Source organism: Charadrius vociferus, unplaced genomic scaffold (assembly GCF_000708025.1).
Source record: "Charadrius vociferus isolate BGI_N301 unplaced genomic scaffold, ASM70802v2 scaffold240, whole genome shotgun sequence".
NCBI classification, from domain to species: domain Eukaryota; kingdom Metazoa; phylum Chordata; class Aves; order Charadriiformes; family Charadriidae; genus Charadrius; species Charadrius vociferus.
Genome location: NW_009646417.1, coordinates 34,605 through 55,415, shown reverse-complemented (window position 1 = coordinate 55,415; position 20,811 = coordinate 34,605). Strand labels below are relative to the sequence as shown.

At 38.0% G+C, this 20,811-nt stretch overlaps 1 protein-coding gene across 1 annotated transcript in view; it reads right to left on the bottom strand.

Moving 5' to 3' along the window:
* Positions 1–1,407: 1,407 nt before the first annotated feature.
* The window catches only part of TDRD7 (tudor domain containing 7), a 42,618-nt gene continuing 23,214 nt past the window's right edge, over positions 1,408–20,811 (bottom strand). The window contains exons 6-16 of the mRNA XM_009880625.1: positions 16,328–16,908; positions 12,115–12,301; positions 10,167–10,278; positions 9,117–9,319; positions 8,834–8,968; positions 7,053–7,136; positions 6,764–6,898; positions 6,312–6,422; positions 4,339–4,829; positions 3,855–4,015; positions 1,408–1,628 (exon numbers count right to left, since the gene is read on the bottom strand). Coding sequence (XP_009878927.1) covers positions 1,408–1,628; positions 3,855–4,015; positions 4,339–4,829; positions 6,312–6,422; positions 6,764–6,898; positions 7,053–7,136; positions 8,834–8,968; positions 9,117–9,319; positions 10,167–10,278; positions 12,115–12,301; positions 16,328–16,908 — 2,421 coding nt within the window. The remainder of the gene's footprint in view (positions 1,629–3,854; positions 4,016–4,338; positions 4,830–6,311; positions 6,423–6,763; positions 6,899–7,052; positions 7,137–8,833; positions 8,969–9,116; positions 9,320–10,166; positions 10,279–12,114; positions 12,302–16,327; positions 16,909–20,811) is intronic.

Sequence of the window (20,811 nt, the reverse complement as noted above, 5' to 3'; positions counted from 1 at the left end):
TAGCAAATGTATCAGAGAATCTTACAGGCTGGTCAGTGGGGTAAAAAACAAAAAAACCAAACATGTTAAAAGCTGGTGTAAAATCACAGCTCTGCAACTGAAATCACAGATGGTGAAAGAATACAGTAGGTAAGTAACTAACATCCAGGCAAAGGCACTCAACAGACTTCCAAGAGGACTCCTTGCTGCTTAGCTCAGACCTCCTCCAGAACTACACCAGAACTGGACTAAGAGGGTATAAATGTAAGTCTTAAATGGTTAAACAGCTTCTTTACTCAGAACATTTGCATGCATTTTCTTTCTCCCATCCTAATGTCACACATGTACTGTGCCTTTGAAGTCGTGGATCCCTTTCTGTCCAGTCTCCTTTACGCGTGCAGACAGCATGCTGGCAGAATTTCTTAGCTCAGCTTTTGTATTACTAGAAAGAGTACACAGCTGTGCACAGCAGAAAAATTCTTTCTGCTGGCATTCACTGGGTGAAGCCTCAATACTGTGTTTAACAATCTTAAAGGACTACGGCAAGCAAACTCAAATCTAGGCAGACTATGAAATATAATCGTGTCTATACCTCCCTTAAATATTTCTAAGGCCAAAAATAAAGTAGGCTCTAAAGTAGGCCAAAAATACTGTATACGGAGGACTTCAAGCACATGCTTTAAGGACATTGCTTGCTCCTGTCTCCAGGGAGCAGCAGCCCTTGAAAGTTTCTCAGAAGCATACACAAAAATGAGCTATCAAAAAAAAAAGGGAAAGGAATGCCTTAAATTTAACAGCCGGTCAGGGAGTGGGCTGAGGAGGGAAGCAGAGAATTCAGAAAAGTGGGATCATTGCTAAAGAACAGCAAGCAGACTAGGAAGCACGCAAAGTGCATATCCTTCTGTGAAAGTTAAGCCTCGCAAATGCCATCTCCCAAACAGGGCACTTTCAACTATTCAACTCTTATGAAGTTAAGGAAGGGGGAAAAAAACCACCAATAATGCATCTCTAAATTCAGAAATATTGAGGATGACTTCCATGTTTCCCAACTAAGAAAAATGCTAGTTAAAAAAGAAGGGAGGATTACCCAGTAATGGCTCTGATTAACAGCTATGAGAAAAAAAGCTCCCCACAATCAGGGAAAGATCACAAGAACAAGTCAACATTGTTTTATTGATAAATAACTTTTTTAGTATTTTCACCCAAACATTCTAGCATTACAATGGTAAACAAAGTGCAAATTTTCAGGAAGTCAACTGAAGTCAACAGAAGCCAAACTTGTTAAGGAAACCCTTTTCACAGAACACAGAGTTTTAAATTTTATCCCCTTTATGTCTTCAAGGCAATGGAGTACTTATATTTCTCTTCAAAGCCTGTTACTTATTTTATTGCTAAAGAATCTGCGCTGCTACATTTCAGAAGTGGTGATTAATCATCCTTTGAAAATTCCACAAGACTTTGAGCCACAAAATCATGAATCCATATATCAGTATCTGGATGAGATGTGTCCACGAGGAAAGTCACTATTTTTCGATCCCAAGAGTTAGTGCTTTCATTAACTGCCTGTATTTGCGCCACCAAGGGTTTCTTCTCTACAAGATTCCGAAACACTATTGATGCCTCTTCTGACCACTGCTGGCTTTTCACTCCTAGGACAAATGTAAAGCAAAACAGAAGGTCATTTATAGACTAGACTAATCTGAATGATCAAGTTTATAAAGCAGTGGGGGGAATTTAAATACTTGAAAAAACACATGTTCAAGTGCTACTGAATGCAGCTTAACTCTAGAAAAGAAATACAAGCTCACTCATCTCCCACACAAACAAGCTTAATTATTACAGAGACTAGGACATTTATTTTTTTCTTGAAGTCTAAAGATAGGGGCAAGTTTGCAGAACTGAAAGGCAAATGCACTGACTCACTGCGTAATTCAAAGTATGTCAGCTGCCATGCATGATCAAGGCTTATTAGGAAACATGACTAAAAGGAAACTAAAGATCATTTCAAAACAAACTATTTCTTTGTCTGTTGCCTGAGGTTGCTGAAATTATTTGTCCTGTTTGCCTTGCTTTAGATTGTTTTCTTCGTCTCAAAGCAGCATCAGCTACTAAAACATCTGCCAAACCTTCAAGTCCCAAATCAGATCTGCAGAGACCAGAAACGGAGAAATGCCACCTAAATGCCTCACAACTGCAGCTGTTTTTTGAGAGCAGCATCACACAAAGTCAAGTCTGCTCAGGGATGTGATGCTCGAACCCAAACAGGTTTCTAAATATGACTGTAGGAAAAAAGTGGCTCCTGCAGACTTGAAATTCAGTCTCCCCAGACCACCGCTGGTGTACAGCTTCTAGACACAAGGGACTTAAATATGGTGCATGAACACTCTAAACAACAACTTACAGGTAAAAGAAGCAAACCAGCGAAGTGACAATGCTTTGCTTTTACTATTAGCAGCAGCTTGCTGCTGATAGGACAGGACAACACAGGAACATAGCTTCCTTGCAGGTTACAGAGGGAATGAGAAGTCAACAGTTCATCGACACTTAAGAAAGGGTAATTAATGCTAGGAAAGGCTGGTGAGGAAGCAAATGGGATTTTTACAAGGAAATAGACCAGAGACTGAGAGGTAGCAGACATGAAAAAAAGAGAGAAAAAAGTAGAAGAAGAGCAAGACAATAGTTACCGGTCTTCCGGGCTCAGCTGCCCTGCTTTGAAAATATGAAGCAGCTCAGAGGCCAACTTAACTAGCTACTTGGGATTCTGTGAAGCAGGAAAACTGGATGACTTGCAGGCTTGCTCAGCTGGATCCTGTACTACCCCAGTAGACAGACACAGCTAGAAATCAGCTTCATTTCAGCACTGCACTCCTAGGACCCCAGCTTGTCGGTAACACGTCCATCATCACTAGTTTAAAGCAACCCCCAAGGTCACACTGAGGCTATGCAGGAAAGCAGATCCACAGAAGGCAACCTAGGATCAGAGCACCAACTCCAGCCTGTCACTTCAGACAAGCGTATTCTGTAACTGAGGTCTAGACTAGTGCTGACCAAACAGCAGCAGCAAGCAGCAGCTGAATAAAGAGAGACGCATACATCTGAAAGCAATGCAGAAATGAAAGAAAAATTTGCAAAAGGAAAGGAAAGACAGCAAGGAGAGTTCACGTTTTATGTTTTTAATTCTATGAGATGTATGCACACTCTGTGCCCCATATTCTCAAGGAAGTTAATCTTACTTAAGCCTGCTGAAAGCCCCCACCCCTCCTTGTTGAGTTTGAGAACACCGATACATTTCAAGCAACTTTGGATTCCAAATATGCACTGGAAAATAGTAAATTACAATAGGGGCAAGATATGTAATAAAAACTTCTCTGGACACTGAAGTGTCTCGTTCCTAACTTTATGTAGATCAGGATAATCAGAACATAAGTTCTTATCAACAGATGTAACTTTCACACGTCGTAATGGGTTATGTTTAAGGATCTAAAAACCATTTAGTTTTGATTTCCCTGTGTCCTTTGCATATTAGGCATCACACACATTAAATGATAAATATTTATGACAATGAAAAGCAGCTGCTGGGGAAGGCTAAGCAATCTTCAGTTTTACGCATGGTAACTAGAAGTGCTGCCTTAACATAAGCAAACAAGTAACAAAACAGAACCATCACCACATAGGTCAAGAATATAAGCAGAGCTCTTTGATGACATAAACATGCATGCATTAAGCATGTTTTTGCAAGCAGGTACATGCTTACTTTAGAAAAAAACAATTACATCACTAACATTTGGCTCTGTCCACTTTACATTTCTGTTCATTTGGTATCCCCACTGACATAAGACTTTAACAAAAAACCCCTGTAAATGCTTACTACCTACCTGCAAGCTGAGCTGTTATAGCCTGGAAAGGTAGTTTTCTAAATGTGTCCATGAGTGGCTGTACTTTCTCTATGCTGACAAACTCATGTTTACCATAGTCCAGCTCATACACCGACAAAAACCCATTTCTAAGAATTCCTTTTATTATGACCCTGTACCACCTAAAAAGGGGGAAAACAAGAATAGACAATTTGAATTCATATTCACACACTGTCACAGCACCAGAAAAATAATACATGCCCAAAAGATCTTAACCAACATGCCTCAGGCTTCCCAGATCTGATATTATCAGAATAGAAGTCAACTCTTCTGACTACAGACTGGAAACATGAAGAGACTGCAACCTCATTTACTCCCTTAATCTCTCAGATATCATTGGACATCTGCCACCTTGTTAACAATGCAGACAAAGCAGAGCTAGGCTTCCCTAGCTTAGCAGAGCTAAGCTTGCCTTCAAAGATTTTGTTTTTAAGTATCTACTTACTGATTTTCAATTTTAGCTGCATACAGCTTGTTTTTTTCAATGTTCACAGGTTTCTCTTCTGCTCTGCTGTAGTACAGGATCATTTCTTCCATTAGGGCTTCCAGATTATGTAGCTCTTTCCAAGGCTGGACAATAAAGTGACCTGGATGGCAGGCCACTGAGACATAGACATCCATGAGCTCACCAGTCTTTGACAAGGGTAGAGGTGGAGGCATATCAATGGTAGACACTGCACTGCTGGGTTCTCTGGCTGAATCAGAGAAACTCTTCTCTAGCCTTCCACTAGTTAACTGCAGAGCTGAAAGAGCATCACTTGTCACTTTTGTGGAGCTGGTCTCACTGGGTGTGACACTCAAGAAAACATCTTTCTGATGCTTCCACAAGTCTGCATTTTTGATCTGTCGATTGACGCTATGATCCATGTCTGGGAAATTCTCTGGAGCAAATAAGTAAACGTGTGCAATTCCCTTTGAACCATCCTGCTTAACCACCTTGGAAAACAAAGTAGAGTTTAACTTCCTATTAATGACTCTTAAATGTACATCTGATTTTGTACAGAAGACTAAAGCCTTTAGCAGAAAAGTGGCAACAGTTCATTGCATTCTATATACACAGAAGTATTTTCAAGGTTCTCTCGAATACGTTAATGAACTTGTTGGATAGTAAGCAATTTACAGCAGCTAAGAAAAGCATTTGCAGCTATTCCACTAATATAAAGCAAACACGGAGATCCAATTGAGTTTTGTTCTGCCCAACAGGTTCAATATCAGTACAGTGTGTACAATTCTAGTTTCCAGAACAGTAGCCAATGTCCATACAGATCTAAACAATTAAGTAATGCTACTAAATATTAACACTTAATCCTTCAAAATTCTCTTCCTGTCCTTATGGGAGATGCAAGTTAAGGATGGGGGAAAAAAATAAAGATGAAAAAACCTCCAGGTTCGTATCATGCCTGATTTTCAAGCACCAACATGAAAATATTTCCTATTTAACATCCAATATGCTAGCATTACTGACAGTGAAGCACTGAAATTTTTATTTGACACAGTATGTAACATTTCTTTACAGATTCTTCCGTTGATTTTCCTAGCCAGGAATAAAAACTTTCCACAATTAAAGCATGCATCTGTCACCTATTATTTACTCAAGCAAGAATTAGTACAAAACTCAAACTATCTTGAAAGTGGATGTTTAGAAAACACAGATGCAAAAGTCGTAAGTCCCAGACTAGAGGAGCTGTTTTAACTATACGGTCTCCAGTGTTAAAGGAAGCAAAAAGGTAAAGGAAAGCTACACAACACTTTTTTGAAGTGGTGTTGACAGTACCTGGAATCAGCTTTTTAAAAGAAAATTAGCTTTGTTTAGTCTGTACCTAGTAATAGATTTCCTTTAGAAGGGTGTTTTCAGTTAATTAAACTGGGTATATTAAAGATATACTGGATATTAAACTGGATATTAAAGACGTAAATAATTGTATCTCAAAGATAACAGAAATTCTAAGTGTACAATAGCATATACTATATCACACTGGATTAGGAAAAGCAAACAAAAAATAAAGCTGCTTTCTAAGACCATAAGGAGACAAAGCTATGCTCACAAGAGGCATAAAAATAATTTTACAGTTGTATCTTTTTATGTGGTGAAACACTAACAACTGTGTTTTCTTCTTATGAGTCAATAAAATAATGTTAGCTGCATATTTGGACTGGGACAGCAAAATGTAAAAGGCTAATGTGAAAGCTGCTAAATTCTTGAGAGGAAAAAAGAAGCTTCTAAGAGGCTTAAGCAAGTAAGTTTTATGCCAAACATTGTAAGAAAAGGACTTTGTATAGAATTTATGTCCAAGAGCTGGTTACAAACTTCTAAAACAAAAATCAATTTGATGAGTGGTTAAGTTTCTAGAGTTGTTCTTTCGATGCTCTTTTTGCATGCCTATGATTTCAAGTCACATAGGCATTTTGACTATTTACCTTCATGCTAAATTCAGGACAATTCATGACAGTGTCTCTCAGCCACAGTACAGCATCTGGAGTCCACATGCCAGTGTTAGGAGGCAGATCTGCGAGGCAGCATTTTATAGCCTAAGAACAGAATTAAGTATACAAGGTATAATTTAGTAATACAGAAACTAGTCCACAAGTTCCTATTCACAAAAACTTCATTAATGCTGACAGATTCAATAATGTATGACAAACAGAAGGAGACAAAGAAATGCATAAAACCATTACCATTACACATACACAATGTCCTGTCAATACATGGGACATTATGATTTATTTCAGGCAAAGATGCACAATGAAATACACTCCAATGTTGAATGCTATTAAACAAAACAAAATTTCATTACATAAGCGTTGAAGTACCAGCACTACAAACACTGCCAAGAAATCTAGCATAGGTTAGCTTTAACATGTCTTTATACCTGAGGAGGTATTGAAATTACTTCTCTCAGGAATTGTGGTGGGATTTCTCTAAGCTCTGATGTTTTTACAGTGGCAGCTGTTCCAGTATCCATGAACTGCACATCAAGTGCCCGTCTAGAGTGAATAAGTCTTATCTGAAAGAAGGAAGCAAGAGCATAATTTTGAGGTTAAAAACACAACAGTGACACACATGCTATAACAAGTTTCATGGAAACTAAGGATTCAGATTCAGCTGAACAAAAAGAGCCATTTCTATGTGGAAAAACTAGCTGTTCTTTGAATTCTTACCTCTACACGAGCCCATTTTCCTTTGGAAGGAAACAAGCAGATTTTGCCACAGAAAGGTAGCGATACATTGAACTCAGATGTCTGCTGCAAATATAAAAACAGAGGTTAAAAAGCATGGAGCTATTAATATCTGGTACTCAACTAACTCAACTATCAAAAGCCGCATATGTAATAAACTGTTCTGAGAAGCAAAAACTATTAAAAATATAAAGTCTCTTTCCAGCCTCAGAAGCATTTCTTATCCTGTTGTTTTAAGCTTCCCCAGTCAGTAAAGCTTTAATTCCAAGCTGTGTATCATACAGGGAAACAGAGAATACAAAGTGCCAGGGGAAAAAAGCCACATTTGGAAACACAGAATATGAAATCACCCACCACTACTTTTAACGTTCTGAAAAGCAAGAGCAGTTTAGAGTTGTGACAGACAACTGAAGAAGCTCCTACCTTTATATTCTAGAATTCATAATTTGTTCAGATATTTAACAAACCAAATTTACTACTGACTTAAATGAAAGTCTAATGGGGGTGACATTCACCATGAAGATCCTAAATAACATAAGACAATGGCTGCACTATAAAAAGCATTAAGAAATTCCATTTGAAGACCCATCAACACCTTAGTTTGTTTAAATTCTCAGGCAAAAAAAACCCCCTCAAGATAAGCTGCAAACTCAAGATTGCTTTTTTTACCCTTGTATACAGATTGATATTAAAAGATTCTGAATGTCAAAGTGTCTCTATAATAACAGTAAGAACCTAACACACACTCTGTCCAGAAAATCTGAACTTCTGAAATACCTGTCTGGCCGACTGTGTTTATGTTGCTAAACCTTTCAGGGTTCTATGCGCTTTCCTTCAGTGTTTAGTTTGCTTGAAACTGAATCTTGACAGCTGAGATGTAAAGTATTTCTAGATGGTGTAGTTGTCTTCCACAACAGGTCTAAAGCTCAACATCTACACCTAAAAACACTTTGACAGAGTAGTTTCACAAGCAGCAGTTCTAACGGGCCCTTCAAGGATCTGCATTTCATGGTTTGATTTTCTAAGGCTCGGTCGAATGTTGAAGAAATTAGATTCTCTTAAGATTTCTTCTCTTTTGTATAAATTCTCTTGAGTTTAGCAAGGGTTGTTGGCTGTGTCTGTAAATGGCCAGTGGAAAGTCAGACTTCTCTGCCACATGCCTATTTTAAAGCAACTTAAAGACTTTTGAAAATGCCTCCTATAGCTCAGTTCGAGTTGAAATTAGCCACAACATTCAAAAGCTAAAAATACAAGGACAAGACGTGCAATAGATCAGATCAAAGCCATCCAATCTCCAAGGCAGCCAGGCTAAAAAGGACAGACATTGGTTACACTGCTTTTATTGTCACTTTGCACAGTATGCTGTGGGCAAGGCTGTTTATGCACCTGAACTCCATCATATAAGTAAAACTCCCAGAAAAAAAAAAAAAAAAAAAGATATGTCAGTATCTCCTCAGGCTTTATACCAATCTGGTCCAGTTTCCATCAGAAGCTTCCCATTATGAGCCATGTTGTTACTGTTTTAACTATTCAAGGCAAGTTATAAGTAGCTACTGAAACCTTAGAGACAGCTTATGAATAAGAAAGCATCAAAAAACACTTTTCATGCTGAAGGAAGCACCCCAAAAAACTCGGAAGATAGTTTACAGCCTTTTTCAATAGTTTATGGCTACCTCAGAAAGTGAAACTTATGTGCAAGGAAAATGACTGTTACACTCTAAAGAAAGCCTACATGACTTCACTTCTCTCACCATAGAACCTACCTTGTAATGGAAGTAGTCTTCTAGTTTCTGCAAGATTTCAGAAAGTCTAGACAAGCCTTTAGATGGCACTTGGCAATACAGGCTTCCATCAGAGAAAACACTGGTTACTCTGACATTTGTATACAGTGCATCTACCTGCAACGGTAAGATTTTGACAAGAAAGGGGGGGGGGGGTGGAACACATACAAAAACTCAGCAAATTTATGAGTAATGTTTGTTGTCCATCCAAGACCTTTGCAGTCAACGATTTCCATGAATTAAGAAGGAAACAGGAAAATGATACCTGTAGGTGCAGTTCAAGGGACTTGTCATATAATGCCTTCAGACAAGTAGCATTGATGTTGATATCATCTTCTCCCGAAGTGTCATAGAGAACAAGAAGAGGAATATCACTCTTTTCCAGTATTTCCACTGCAAAGATCTTGGAGCATGTCTGTGATTCCACTGTCTTTACTAGGACAGGATCATCACAGAAGACTTCCAGTCCTGTAAGACACACCATACTTTTTATGTATTGATCTATTTGAAAAGAAAGATAATAACCAGGTCTGTGTTTGCAACAGGAATCTTCCCAAGAATCAGGATGTAGCAGGAAAGTTGTACTGCACCCCTACTTGCATTCTGCTGAATTTCCACCTTTTTAACACAGAAAGCCATCGGGGGGGAGAAGATCCTCTTCAGAAAGAGTTGAGGCAAATGCATAGAGAAAAAAGGAATGCATCCAAGTATTACAAAAACAACCAACCAAAAACCATCTCATTCATAGCCATTTTATATACTTAAATTTTTATTTTATTTTTTTTAAGTTAGAAATGCCTACCCTATTAGGAAGGTAAGTAATTTCCAGCAGAGTCTAAGAAGTCTGCAAGTATGCAAGTACTGAAAGGGGAAGGATCACTTAAAATAACTAAATAGGATTGTATTTAGGAATATTGCCCAACCTGGCCACAACAGATGTGCCTCATTTGTGGAAAAAGGAGTTTTGTTAGTACATTGCTTCACACAACAGCAATCATTTCCTATATTTCTTTAAGCTTACATATATTAAAGGGACAAAACCATCCAAGCTAAGTGTAGAAACAACTAAGCTCCATTACAGAGATACTAGATCTCAAGGTCCTCTAATATGAAGGTTTCTTTACAACTCTCCTTCACATCCTTCCTTCCTTTTCCTTCTTTCCGCGCCTACCTGTGTCTGCTTAGACTACTTGTCTTGGACAAAATCTAACATACATAGTTATTACAAACAAGTACCAAAACTCCCAGACTGAGACACTTGAATCCATAAATGGTGCAACAGCAAGCTGTATAGTCAACACTGGCTTTCTCTTACCTGCTAGTTTACATTTTGCAGCTTGAAATGGAAGTGAATTGAACTGTTTCTGTAGTTTGTACACACTGTTGCTTTCAACAAACTCACTGAAGCCATGATCAACATAGCATACCTGATAATGGAAAAGGGAATAAAAGCATCATGAACATAATTATTAATACGTTTTCTTGAGTCTAGGAAAAACGTATTTTGTTACCACATTCTCTATGCAGCCACAGATAAATCACTTTTCACTAATTTATTCATATATATATTATAACGTCATTAATCTCATGTTTATTTCACTGCTTGAGTATTCAAAGTTTTCAGGGAAAGCCTCCTTCTCAAGATTTCTCTAAAACCATCCCCTCCAACCGTTCCACAGAATCTCAACTCTTAATAGGAACAGTGCTGGAAGGACTCAGCACATATTATGTCAAAGAAAGGTAATAAAGTGGCAATTTTTATTTATAAAGTTTTGAGTGTGTTGAAAATTCAAACACCACTTAAGTGGCTATTCTATGTTTTGGCTTTTGCTTTTACAGCATTAAGAGAATAATTTTGATTTGTGCTTATAGTAACTGATACAAATACCACAGTCAATGCAGGAAACCAGTAGGGAAATTGCTGATTGGCAGCAAATAATTGGAGCTAAAGTGAGACCAGAGGGCAGATTTAGAACAGGTATTAGGAAAAAAAAAATTCAGTCTGAGGGTGGCGAGTCACTGGCACAGGTTGCCCAGGGAAGTTGTGGATGCCCCATCCCTGGAGGTGTTCAAGGCCAGGTTGGATGGGGCTTTGAGCAACCTGGGCTAGTGGGAGGTGTCCCTGCCCATGGCAGTGGGGTTGGAACTCAATATTCAAGGTCCCTTCCAACCTAAACCATTCCAGGATTCTATGAAAGAAGGCTTTGACAGGAGTTTTTACAACTTTTTTCTAAACTGTATCATGCAAAATGTCTGCATGCCAAACACTGACAGGGAAGTCTGAATACCGTTTCAGAGGATAATCAACAAATGCTTTAATAAAGCATAAGCCTTCTTTTGGCTGATAGCTCTAGCTGCAGAGAAATTAGAGGTAAGCTTGCTACCAATATCCTTGCTGTTTCTCTAAACCCAACAATCTTTCACAAAATCGAGTTCTGACAGCCCCCTCCAAGTTCCAGCTGAAAGGTATCACACTCACTTTCAGAAAAACCTCAATTCTAATACATGCGCTATTCAAATATATATGAAATGAATCAACTTTAGAAGTATGTTCAGCCAACCTGGGTAAAAAGTCACCTACCTGGGGGAAGAAACAAAAAATAAAAAGGTATCATTAATGTTTGACTAGGTAAGAAATAATTGAGAAGTTTGAAAATTTTTTTACAGTTCTATCATATGTTCTAGTTTCAAGAAGAGTCTGCTTGGCCCAGGAAAAAAATTAACAGAGGAGTTAAATAATCTAAAAGGGGTTTAACTAAAATGCACAGTACATTTAACTCCCAGAATACCAGATCTGCCTGGAAGGGAACACAAGTATACCCTTCTCATTTTCTTGCTATTTAGTGCATGTAATAGGTAGTTCAGTACAAGACTTCAAACAAGATCTATCAGCAAGTGAATTGTGTTCTTCCCTTTCCCTTCCTCTGTCCCACTCCAAACTGCTTTTACACCCATTCCTCCTAAGACTATCAGAAACACATTTTCAGTATAAAAGTGCTATGGGGCCCAGCCCCATATAAAACCCAAAAGAAAACCCCAAAACTCAAACTATTTATGGAAAAAAAAAACAACTGAAAGACCATTTAAGTCTGGCAATCACATAACTTCAAAAAAGTCTTAATTTCTCATATAATGGAAAATAGAAGTACTTCAGGGCAAGAAAGGAGATAATGCTCGTACAGCGTATTTAAGAATTGACTGCGTATCTAAAAGCCAAGATTGTTTCAAGTCTTTCTTCAAGTGCCAAAGAAGTAATTGCTTGCCTTTATTCTGTTGTCTTCTAGAGAAATTATCCGAGCACGCAACCAAGCATCTTCTTCAGCGTGTACTGCAACAAGTTGCCCAACGCTCAGAGATTGAGCTAGTGACACTGTACTGTTCTGACTATAGTATGCTTTCATGTCATCTTCCATTTGTTCCTGGGCAGAAGAATAATCTTTGCCCACATACCTACAGTATTTTACAAAAAAAAAAAAAAAAAAAAAAAAAAACAAAAAACCAAACACCACCACAAAAGTTAGGACGCAACTTCAAAAAGCTGAATAAAAAACTAAGAAGATTTATATGCATATATGAACAAGTAAATTATGGATATATACATTTTTTAAGCACATCAGTATCCAAACTCTTTTCCCATTAACAGGGTTACACAAAAATAACTTACAGAAAATTTAGTACTTTTGTTGACAGCTAGATGTGGTCCAGTGGTGTATAATCCAACATGTTCAACCAGATTTTTAGTAAGAACTCTTACTTGATTATAACAATCACGTAGAGCAGCTTGACCGCAAGAGCAGAATAGTATCTGGGACCAACTATAAAAGGGAACTAATAGGTCATCTCTGAAGTTACTCTGTCATTAACACCAGTTTAATCAGGTTTTCACTAAGGCCGATTAAAACCAAGGCGTATAAAATAACTTTACAAATGAGCTGTCAAACCATGTGCTGTTTACTTTCAGCCTTCAGAACAATCGTGGTATTAGGCTACTGACCTAGTCGTTCATACAGAAGCAGTTTGTGTTGCATAGATCTTCTTTAATAAAGTATATAAAGTTACTGAAGACTCCAAATGGCAAGTTCTGAATGCTTCAGAAACAAGCCAGATTAGAGCAGACAAAAGGAAAACTTACTCCCAAATTTGTATTAGTAGCTACTGTTTTGACTTGTTCATAAAGTGATTAATACTGCTCATTTCTATCACACAGTATAAATTATCATCCTATAAAAATCTAGGTGTATTCTGAAGGTCTGCTGTGTGCCCAGGATTAGTGCAAATACTGTACTATGACATACTATGCTTACTTTTTAATGAAGATTAAGTTAAATCTGATCACATTCCAGGGAACCCTCATTTTCCTAAAGACAGCCTGCTACCTTACCATCCAATTATATATTGCTTTTCAAAATGACAGCCCTTCTGTTTCTATGTAAGCACTCATCTACTTCATAATGGACATGGAGTGCAGTGACAGTCACGTATGTCCTACTTAAAAAAACAAATGTTAAGAAATTAAGTTTACGAAACTTATGAAATACTTAACAGGCAGTAGGAGTATCTTAACAAAAAGTAGAACCACCTTTCAGAATTTCCTGCCTCACTCACTGTTTTCTGGTAGTAGGTGCGCATCATGCTGAAAAAGCTTTTGGCTGCTCAAAGCCAATTGAAAAATTACTTTTCTGATTGTTTAGAAAAGAACCTTGGAAAGCAACCTCAAAAAAGTGTGTTAGAGTGTAATCTATATGCAGGTGGCCAGACACTGCAAGTGTGCATTCAGCACCGTTCTTATTCACAACTGTAATCAATTGACATGTCAAGTAAAGCTTGCTGCTTCTTTGTGAAAGAAAAGAGGGGTATGCTTCCACAGTGAAACAAGCTACAAAATTTTGTCTATTCAAAAAGATAAAAGAAGAGGGAGAAAAAGTATCCAAGCTGTAGCACAGAAAGTCAAGGTAGTTGAGAATAAAGCACAAGAGTTAATTATTTGTTGTGAGAATTCAAACATAGCACCTACCATATCATCTCTGCCTTCAACCACACTGTTGTAGATGTATAGCAAATATCTAGGATTGTTTCTATCACTTTACTTTCACTCTGACTACATCAGAATTTTTACAGAATTGTACCACGTCTCAAAATTGAAATAGCACCAAACCTTCCAGCTTTGTCTTAATTAGTACTGCAGTTGAAAGGTTTCAGCCAAACAACACGTAGCCACATACCAAGAAAGTAAAGAGATATTGCTCCATCCCCAAGACAGAAAGATGAATCTTGGGTTTATTGATCCTGCAACAATCAACATCAACCAACAGCTGCTGCACAGTTCTTCTGCAGATCAGGCAAAAGTGACTGCTTAGTACATGCATGGGAAAGTTGAGTCCATACATTGTTTCCTTCTTATACGTCTACGTAAACATTTTCTTGTCATGGCAAAAAACCTGTTCCCTTCAGGGCTAGTTTCATCTTAAAAATAATTGATCTTGACCATGAAGTACAGAGAAAACATTAAGTAGTCATTTCTCTACCTAGGGCCAAGCAACCACTAATCACCACCATGTATCTACACAGAACTGACAAATTCAGAAACTTTAATAAGACTTCAATAAGACCAAGAACCACAGTCAAAAATTTGGGGACTTCTGCTTTAGAGAAATTTTAACATCATCACCCTCAGCTCATCAGTGTCATATGGTAGTTTACTCCCTGGGTCTTGAAGCATTCCCCCAAATAATTAGTGGAAACATCCTTAAAATAACAGATTAGAAAGCCAAGATTTGTTACTCCACATACACAGCAAGTTATCAATGCTGCCAGAATTAAAAGCTGTACAGTGAGAAGGAAGAAGCTCTGCAGCTTTAAGTCCTACTTGTATAGCAAGCTGGAAGTAAGAGACAGATAATTTGTTCTGCTCTTCCCAATACAAAACATGCAATATGCATTATGTCTCTTTCAGTATCTCTACGTACATATGATTACATGTCTTAAAATGGTTTTCTTTATTGGAACTATTCATCTTCATCATCTTTCATGTCATAGACTAAATTCAAACAGAGCTCTCATAGGAACAACCTATCTCATAGGAACAGCCTCTCTACTACTACTACTACTACTTTGATGTAGTTCTTCCTCCTGTGATTTCTTTTTTTTAAGGCTTAGGCTCACTCACAAATTCCAGCTGTGTCTTCTTCACAAAAATGATTGACTCATCCAGCTGGAGATAGTACAAACGTTAATGATGGATGAAGAATTTTGCCTTAAATTATGCTTTGTGGGAAGACCAGTATGCAAAATAAATGTTTAAGCAATGTAGAAAAAAGGCTTATCTAAGAAAAAGCACAATGGAATGGTGCTAGCAGCTATAAGAAAGACAGCATATGCTCAAATGAGAATTTCTCTCATAACTCCTAAGTATGGGGATGTTCACTACAGATCACCAGCTATTAAGATTGCATGACTTCACGGAACTAAAACAGTGGACTGACAAATAAAGGAAGTTCAAGGTTGAGTATCCCAATACGCTACTGATAGCTAGACAGAAAAAGGGTATCTAAATTTCAGCCTTGAGGCTAGCATGTTGAATACCGCAAACCAGCAATGAGGTACACGGTTTTAGTTTCATAGTGAAAGAATCTGTAAGTAAACTGAACACATTGTTATTTTGATTCTAGAGAATGAATGAAACTAAAAAATGAAAGCTGAAACTGCAGAAACTAGTGGGCAAAACCAGAAAGCTGACAATATAGTATATTACCACACAGTTCCTCTTTTTATCCTTTGAAGTGACTTATATAAAACTTTTTAAAGTTAGGCTCGATTTGAAGTAATCTTCAAAATGAAATATCCTCTATAAAAAGTGTTTGGATTTCTTTGTCTGTTTGTTTAAAAGAACTGCTAGGATTTGTGTGTTTTATCCCAACAATGAAGTATAGAAAGCTTATCATGGTATTTTCTGAAACAGTACAGTAGTACATATGTAAGACAACCACTACAATCCACTTCTTACGCTGTCCTCTAAGGCTGGGCTGATTAGCAACCACACCAAGAAGCACCAGTAGTTTATTGTTGGATGGAAGCTCATCTATCCCCAAAAGTGAAAACTGCAGTGTAATCTGAACACACTCGAGTCACACCTAGTTACTAGTAAGTCAGTTAGAGAAGTAAAAAATATTTTAGTAAGTATTGTAGCAATCTGTGAATACTACTATGTGTTATAGTACAGGTATTTTAAAAAGTCTTCCAACAGCAAGTCAAATGTGCTTAGATCTTCAGACAAGCTAATGATAGAACTGATCAGCACAGAAGTTTCAGAACATTTCCATTTAAGCAAAAAGGATTCTTAAGTTTCGTTATCAAAATAAGTAAATAACGAAGGCCTGCACCCTCCTGTTCATCTGTTCTCTATGGCAGACCTGCACAATATGAATACGTAGACTTATAAATAAAGCAAAAAAGATAGATTCTGAAGTAGAAACTTGCCTAATTAGGACCTCATTAGTGTTTTTCAGTTCTAACACCATCACGGACACAGATCCTTCCGATGGAATGATCAGAGGAGGAACAGTTATGTTCTCTGCATGCTGGTCCTTGGATTCTTCATACTGTTGTTCAGCTGTGGCCTTCACACCATCATGCCTCTGGACTTTCTCAGTGACATTCAGATTTTCATCAGTGCATCTCTGGGGTTTAGCATAGAGGATGGCCTTTCTGGGGACTTCAGATACATAGTCCACTATACATACATCTGAGAGCAACTCTAGATTATTCAGAATGTCTTCTGGAAATTTTACTTGGTAAGTATCTTGGTATAATTTGGGAAGTGCATTAGCCCAAAGACCACTGGAGTATTTCAGCAAGATGTTAACAACTTTCTGCTTGAAGTCACTACTAAGTGATGCAGGCATGGTCTCCACATTTGGTTTTAACAAAGGGTCTACTTTTGATGAAGTAACATTCTGAGATGCCTTTTCTTGCTCTGTATCACTTTTTGCTACCGGTGGTATTTTCTTAGCCGGATAAAGAAGCCCATCCGTCTGATCACCCCTGTGTACTTTCTCCACCTTGGAAAACAAAAAAGTAGAGTCAATAATCGGCTGCACCTCTAAGTCCAAATCATTTTGCCAATTCCATTTTTATAACATGCATTTTATACAGACTTTGATGTGGACATACACAGGGAGCTAAGCTTGAGGCAGTTACTACAGGGTAGTATTTCTTGTAATGCTTCCTCCTCCATTTTGAACACACATGACTACATCAGTACAGGACAAATATCTAATCTATGCAATGAAAGTTGGACTTGCTTCCAAAGAAGTATAGTCTCTCTTTTCTCCTAGAAGGACTAGAAGATGATGACAGACTCCACAAACTTAGGTCTTTTGCAAATTTATCCCCCTGATCTTCCATGCAGGTAAGCATATCATCAACAAAAGTTTCAGTCGGAATTTATTGAGGGAAAGATGATTTGATTGCATACTTCAGAAACAAGAGGACACCTGTCAGTCAGTGTTGTAAAGGCTGTCACGTTCAGGGAATTATTTTTTCTTTAAAAAAGTTCTGAAATTAAGGAAGAAGTTTCTGGATCATAACAAATTTCATAATAAATTTAATTAGGCCATTTTAAACCATGCTCACAGCCTTTAAACCATGCCCACAGCCTCCTCCAGATCCAGATGTTTTGCCAGTCCATAAGTCTCCACCCTTTGCTAAGTCTCAGATGGTCTGAAGTCACAACTTTGAAAACACCATTGGAGAACTGTAGAAATAAGCTCGCAATAAAATTCCACTTCCTAAAGCTATGCAGTTTCAACCTAGATCTACTTAACTGTAGCTTAGCAGGAATATCTATGTAGAATTAAGATAACAAAAGCTCACAGTGTTTTCACACTGGTCCCAAAGGAGGAACAACTCCTGCAGTAAAGAAAGTTATTAAGGTTTACATAGGTCCCCCGTGATGTTCCTTCCTCAGAGGAAACAATTCTCATCAGTTTCCTGGGCCCACATCACACCACAGTCCTTTTCAGAGGCACATCAATGAACAAAACATCAAGTAGCTGAATTACTTGCTACTACTCAGGGATAACATTTACCTTTAAGATATTGATGTCTATACCCATCAGAACTTTATAAACCTTCCCAAAGTCATTCGTTGCTGTTCTGTCTCAGCAACATACAATGGAGGCATAACAAAGACAACTTTAAGTATTATCTTACATAACAAGAACAATACATTTCACTCCTTATCAAGATAACAAGATAAGAACGTTTAGTTACAATAATTTGAAAAAATTGAAAAAAATGGCCATTACTATGTCAAGAATCATGTATTTTCTCCTATGTGCACCTCTTCACACTCAGCCCAAATTGCCACATGATGATTTGAGTTAAGGGAGTCTGCAAAACCACCTAAGGGTTACTACACAAGTGCATTTCTATACATTTGCTGTGCATTACATTGTCTAGACTGGTGCAAAAGCAAGTCATCAAATGGTTCTTAAGAACAGGCCTTGGTCAACTTCCATGAACACTAGCATGTATGTTATCTAAAACTGACGCAAAGGAAATAGTTCTCATATGAAAAAATCTAAAAAATATTAATCACGTTAGAAAATTCTCATGCATTCATGGTGGCACATCTGAATCCTTCTTTATCAGTGAAAACTAAAGTAGTAATATTTTCTGAAAGAGTAAGACATGAGAAGGCAAACAAACCTATCTAACAACCCTCAGCTCCTCGAATTCATGCAAATGAGTCCACAAGTTTTAAGACTTGAGTCCTTCCAAGTAGGCTCACTAAACCAAGGAGACATTCTGTCTTAATAGGGGGGAGGGAAGAAGTAGTGTCCTATAGACACGCACTTACCAAGGAATATTTATCTACTATAGGATAAAACATAAACAAATCATATAAAGGACTTCAACAAACCAGTGGTACATTGATCAAGTTCTTAAACATCTCTGCTAATCAGCTCAATATAAGAGATGACGAAACATATCTGGCCATGCAACCGAAGACGTCTTATTCAGTAAGAACCTATGTTTCTACCCTCTGGTATCAGGAATCTTATTGTGCCTCTTGAACCACAAGAGAAGAAAGAAGCTTGGTTAGAAAAAACAAACAAATGAAAACTTACCAAAGCTTGCAAGGGCTTTAATGTACAGTCAAGAGACCAAAGTATAGCAAGTGGCACAGTGAAAAAATCAGAGCATATGACCTTGGCAGGTAATGACATCCTAGATACAGAGGAATTGATAAGGATGTCCCAACTGTCCATGCACAAGATTGAAAAATTTGGTGAAACTTTTACCTCCAGAAAATACTTCACATTATCAAGAAGATGATTTGTTTGAGAAGGCTGTGTTGGAGTGTATGGCAGATCATCCTGAATGAAGGTGGATGCAGAGGTCTACTTTTAGGCACCCTTTCTCTTAGCTAGCTCTTTTTAACTAGTGCTGCAACAGAGATGAATAAATTTTAGCTGACAGGACTATTAAACCTTACACACTAAAGGCTGGCAGCAGCCTAAAGAGAGAAGATCCTTAGAGACCTTTAAGCCTCTTAACTCCAATAATAGCTCTGAGTTTTTCTAGGCATTGAAGCTCTGTTTTGAAGAGACTGTAGATGCTTACTGAGCAAACCATTTAGAGACAGAAAAATGCTATTTCAGTAAGTTGTTTCAGCTTACTTCTGTATGAATAAGCTCAGGTGGACATCATTAGGCTACTATTTCTTGCATAGAAGTTATTGTTCAAGATGCAACAGACTCGCCCAGACAGTGCTGTGACCAAGACACCTTCAAGGACGCACAACACTACAGAAACTTATAAGTGAACAGCTTCACTTGTGAGCAGCACTTCAGAACGGCCGCCCTTTCTTTAGCACAAACATCTTAAATTGGTTTCCAGCTGAGTTTATAGATTTGCCTGCAATGCACTTCCCACTACCATGGCTGGCAAGCCTGCTTTGCAAGCACAACATGCCTGCTGTCACCTCTCCATTAGAGAGCACAAAACAGAGTCAAGAGCTGTCAGAATGTATTATTGGGGCAACCGAGACTGAAGTTATTCTACACAGAAGAAAAAGAAAAACATGTTTGTCCTGGGCCTGAGTAACAGAGGGAGCTCTTAAAAATTAAAATCTGGAGCCCAAAATAATAAAGCTTCAAATAAGAAAATACTCCCAAGATAAATACTGACACTGCAACTGAGTACGTCAAGTGAAATGCAAAAGAGCAAGTCCACTCCTTTTGACACATACATATAGAGGGGATGGAGGCAGTTGTGCTCCTGTCTGCATTGCTAGGACAAAAGCTTTGTATATGCATGCTTAACAATGTGCAAGTAAACCACTGCACTAATATATATAATGAGAAGAAAGGATCCACCTTGTGGATGCCAGAATGACCAAGACAACATTTAGTCTTGTTATATTATGTGTATAGTTATGATCAAAGAGCAGATAAACTGGCAAACTCCTACAGCATCAATACCTTCCAGGAAGGAGGTGGAGAAAAGACCTTGAAATGACAGTTTCCAGTCAGAAAAAGTGTCCTTCCCTTTCAAGGTTACATTCACAACTACCATATGCAGCTATTTTCTGCCATTTTTCTGCAAGTTAGGGAAAGGAAACCTGCAGGGGAAGTTGGCATTTAATGTCAGTAATAGCCTCATCATATGTGGCAAACAGGAAAAGTCTGGCTCCATGATTATTGGTATCAAACAGGTCCTCACAGACTGCTCTAAAACGCACTGATCAGAACTATCACACTGATTCGGTGAGAATAATTCATCAGAAGTGTGATGTATGAATTCTTTCAGATCTGATTTAAATATGCAACACGGAAGCTAGCTACCACAGCATACATACCACAGACTGGATACAGATACATTTTGCTGACAGGCACCTTAGACAAATGCTTCAGTTTGAAGGCAGCACTCATCTACCTGACTTTCCTCAATACCAC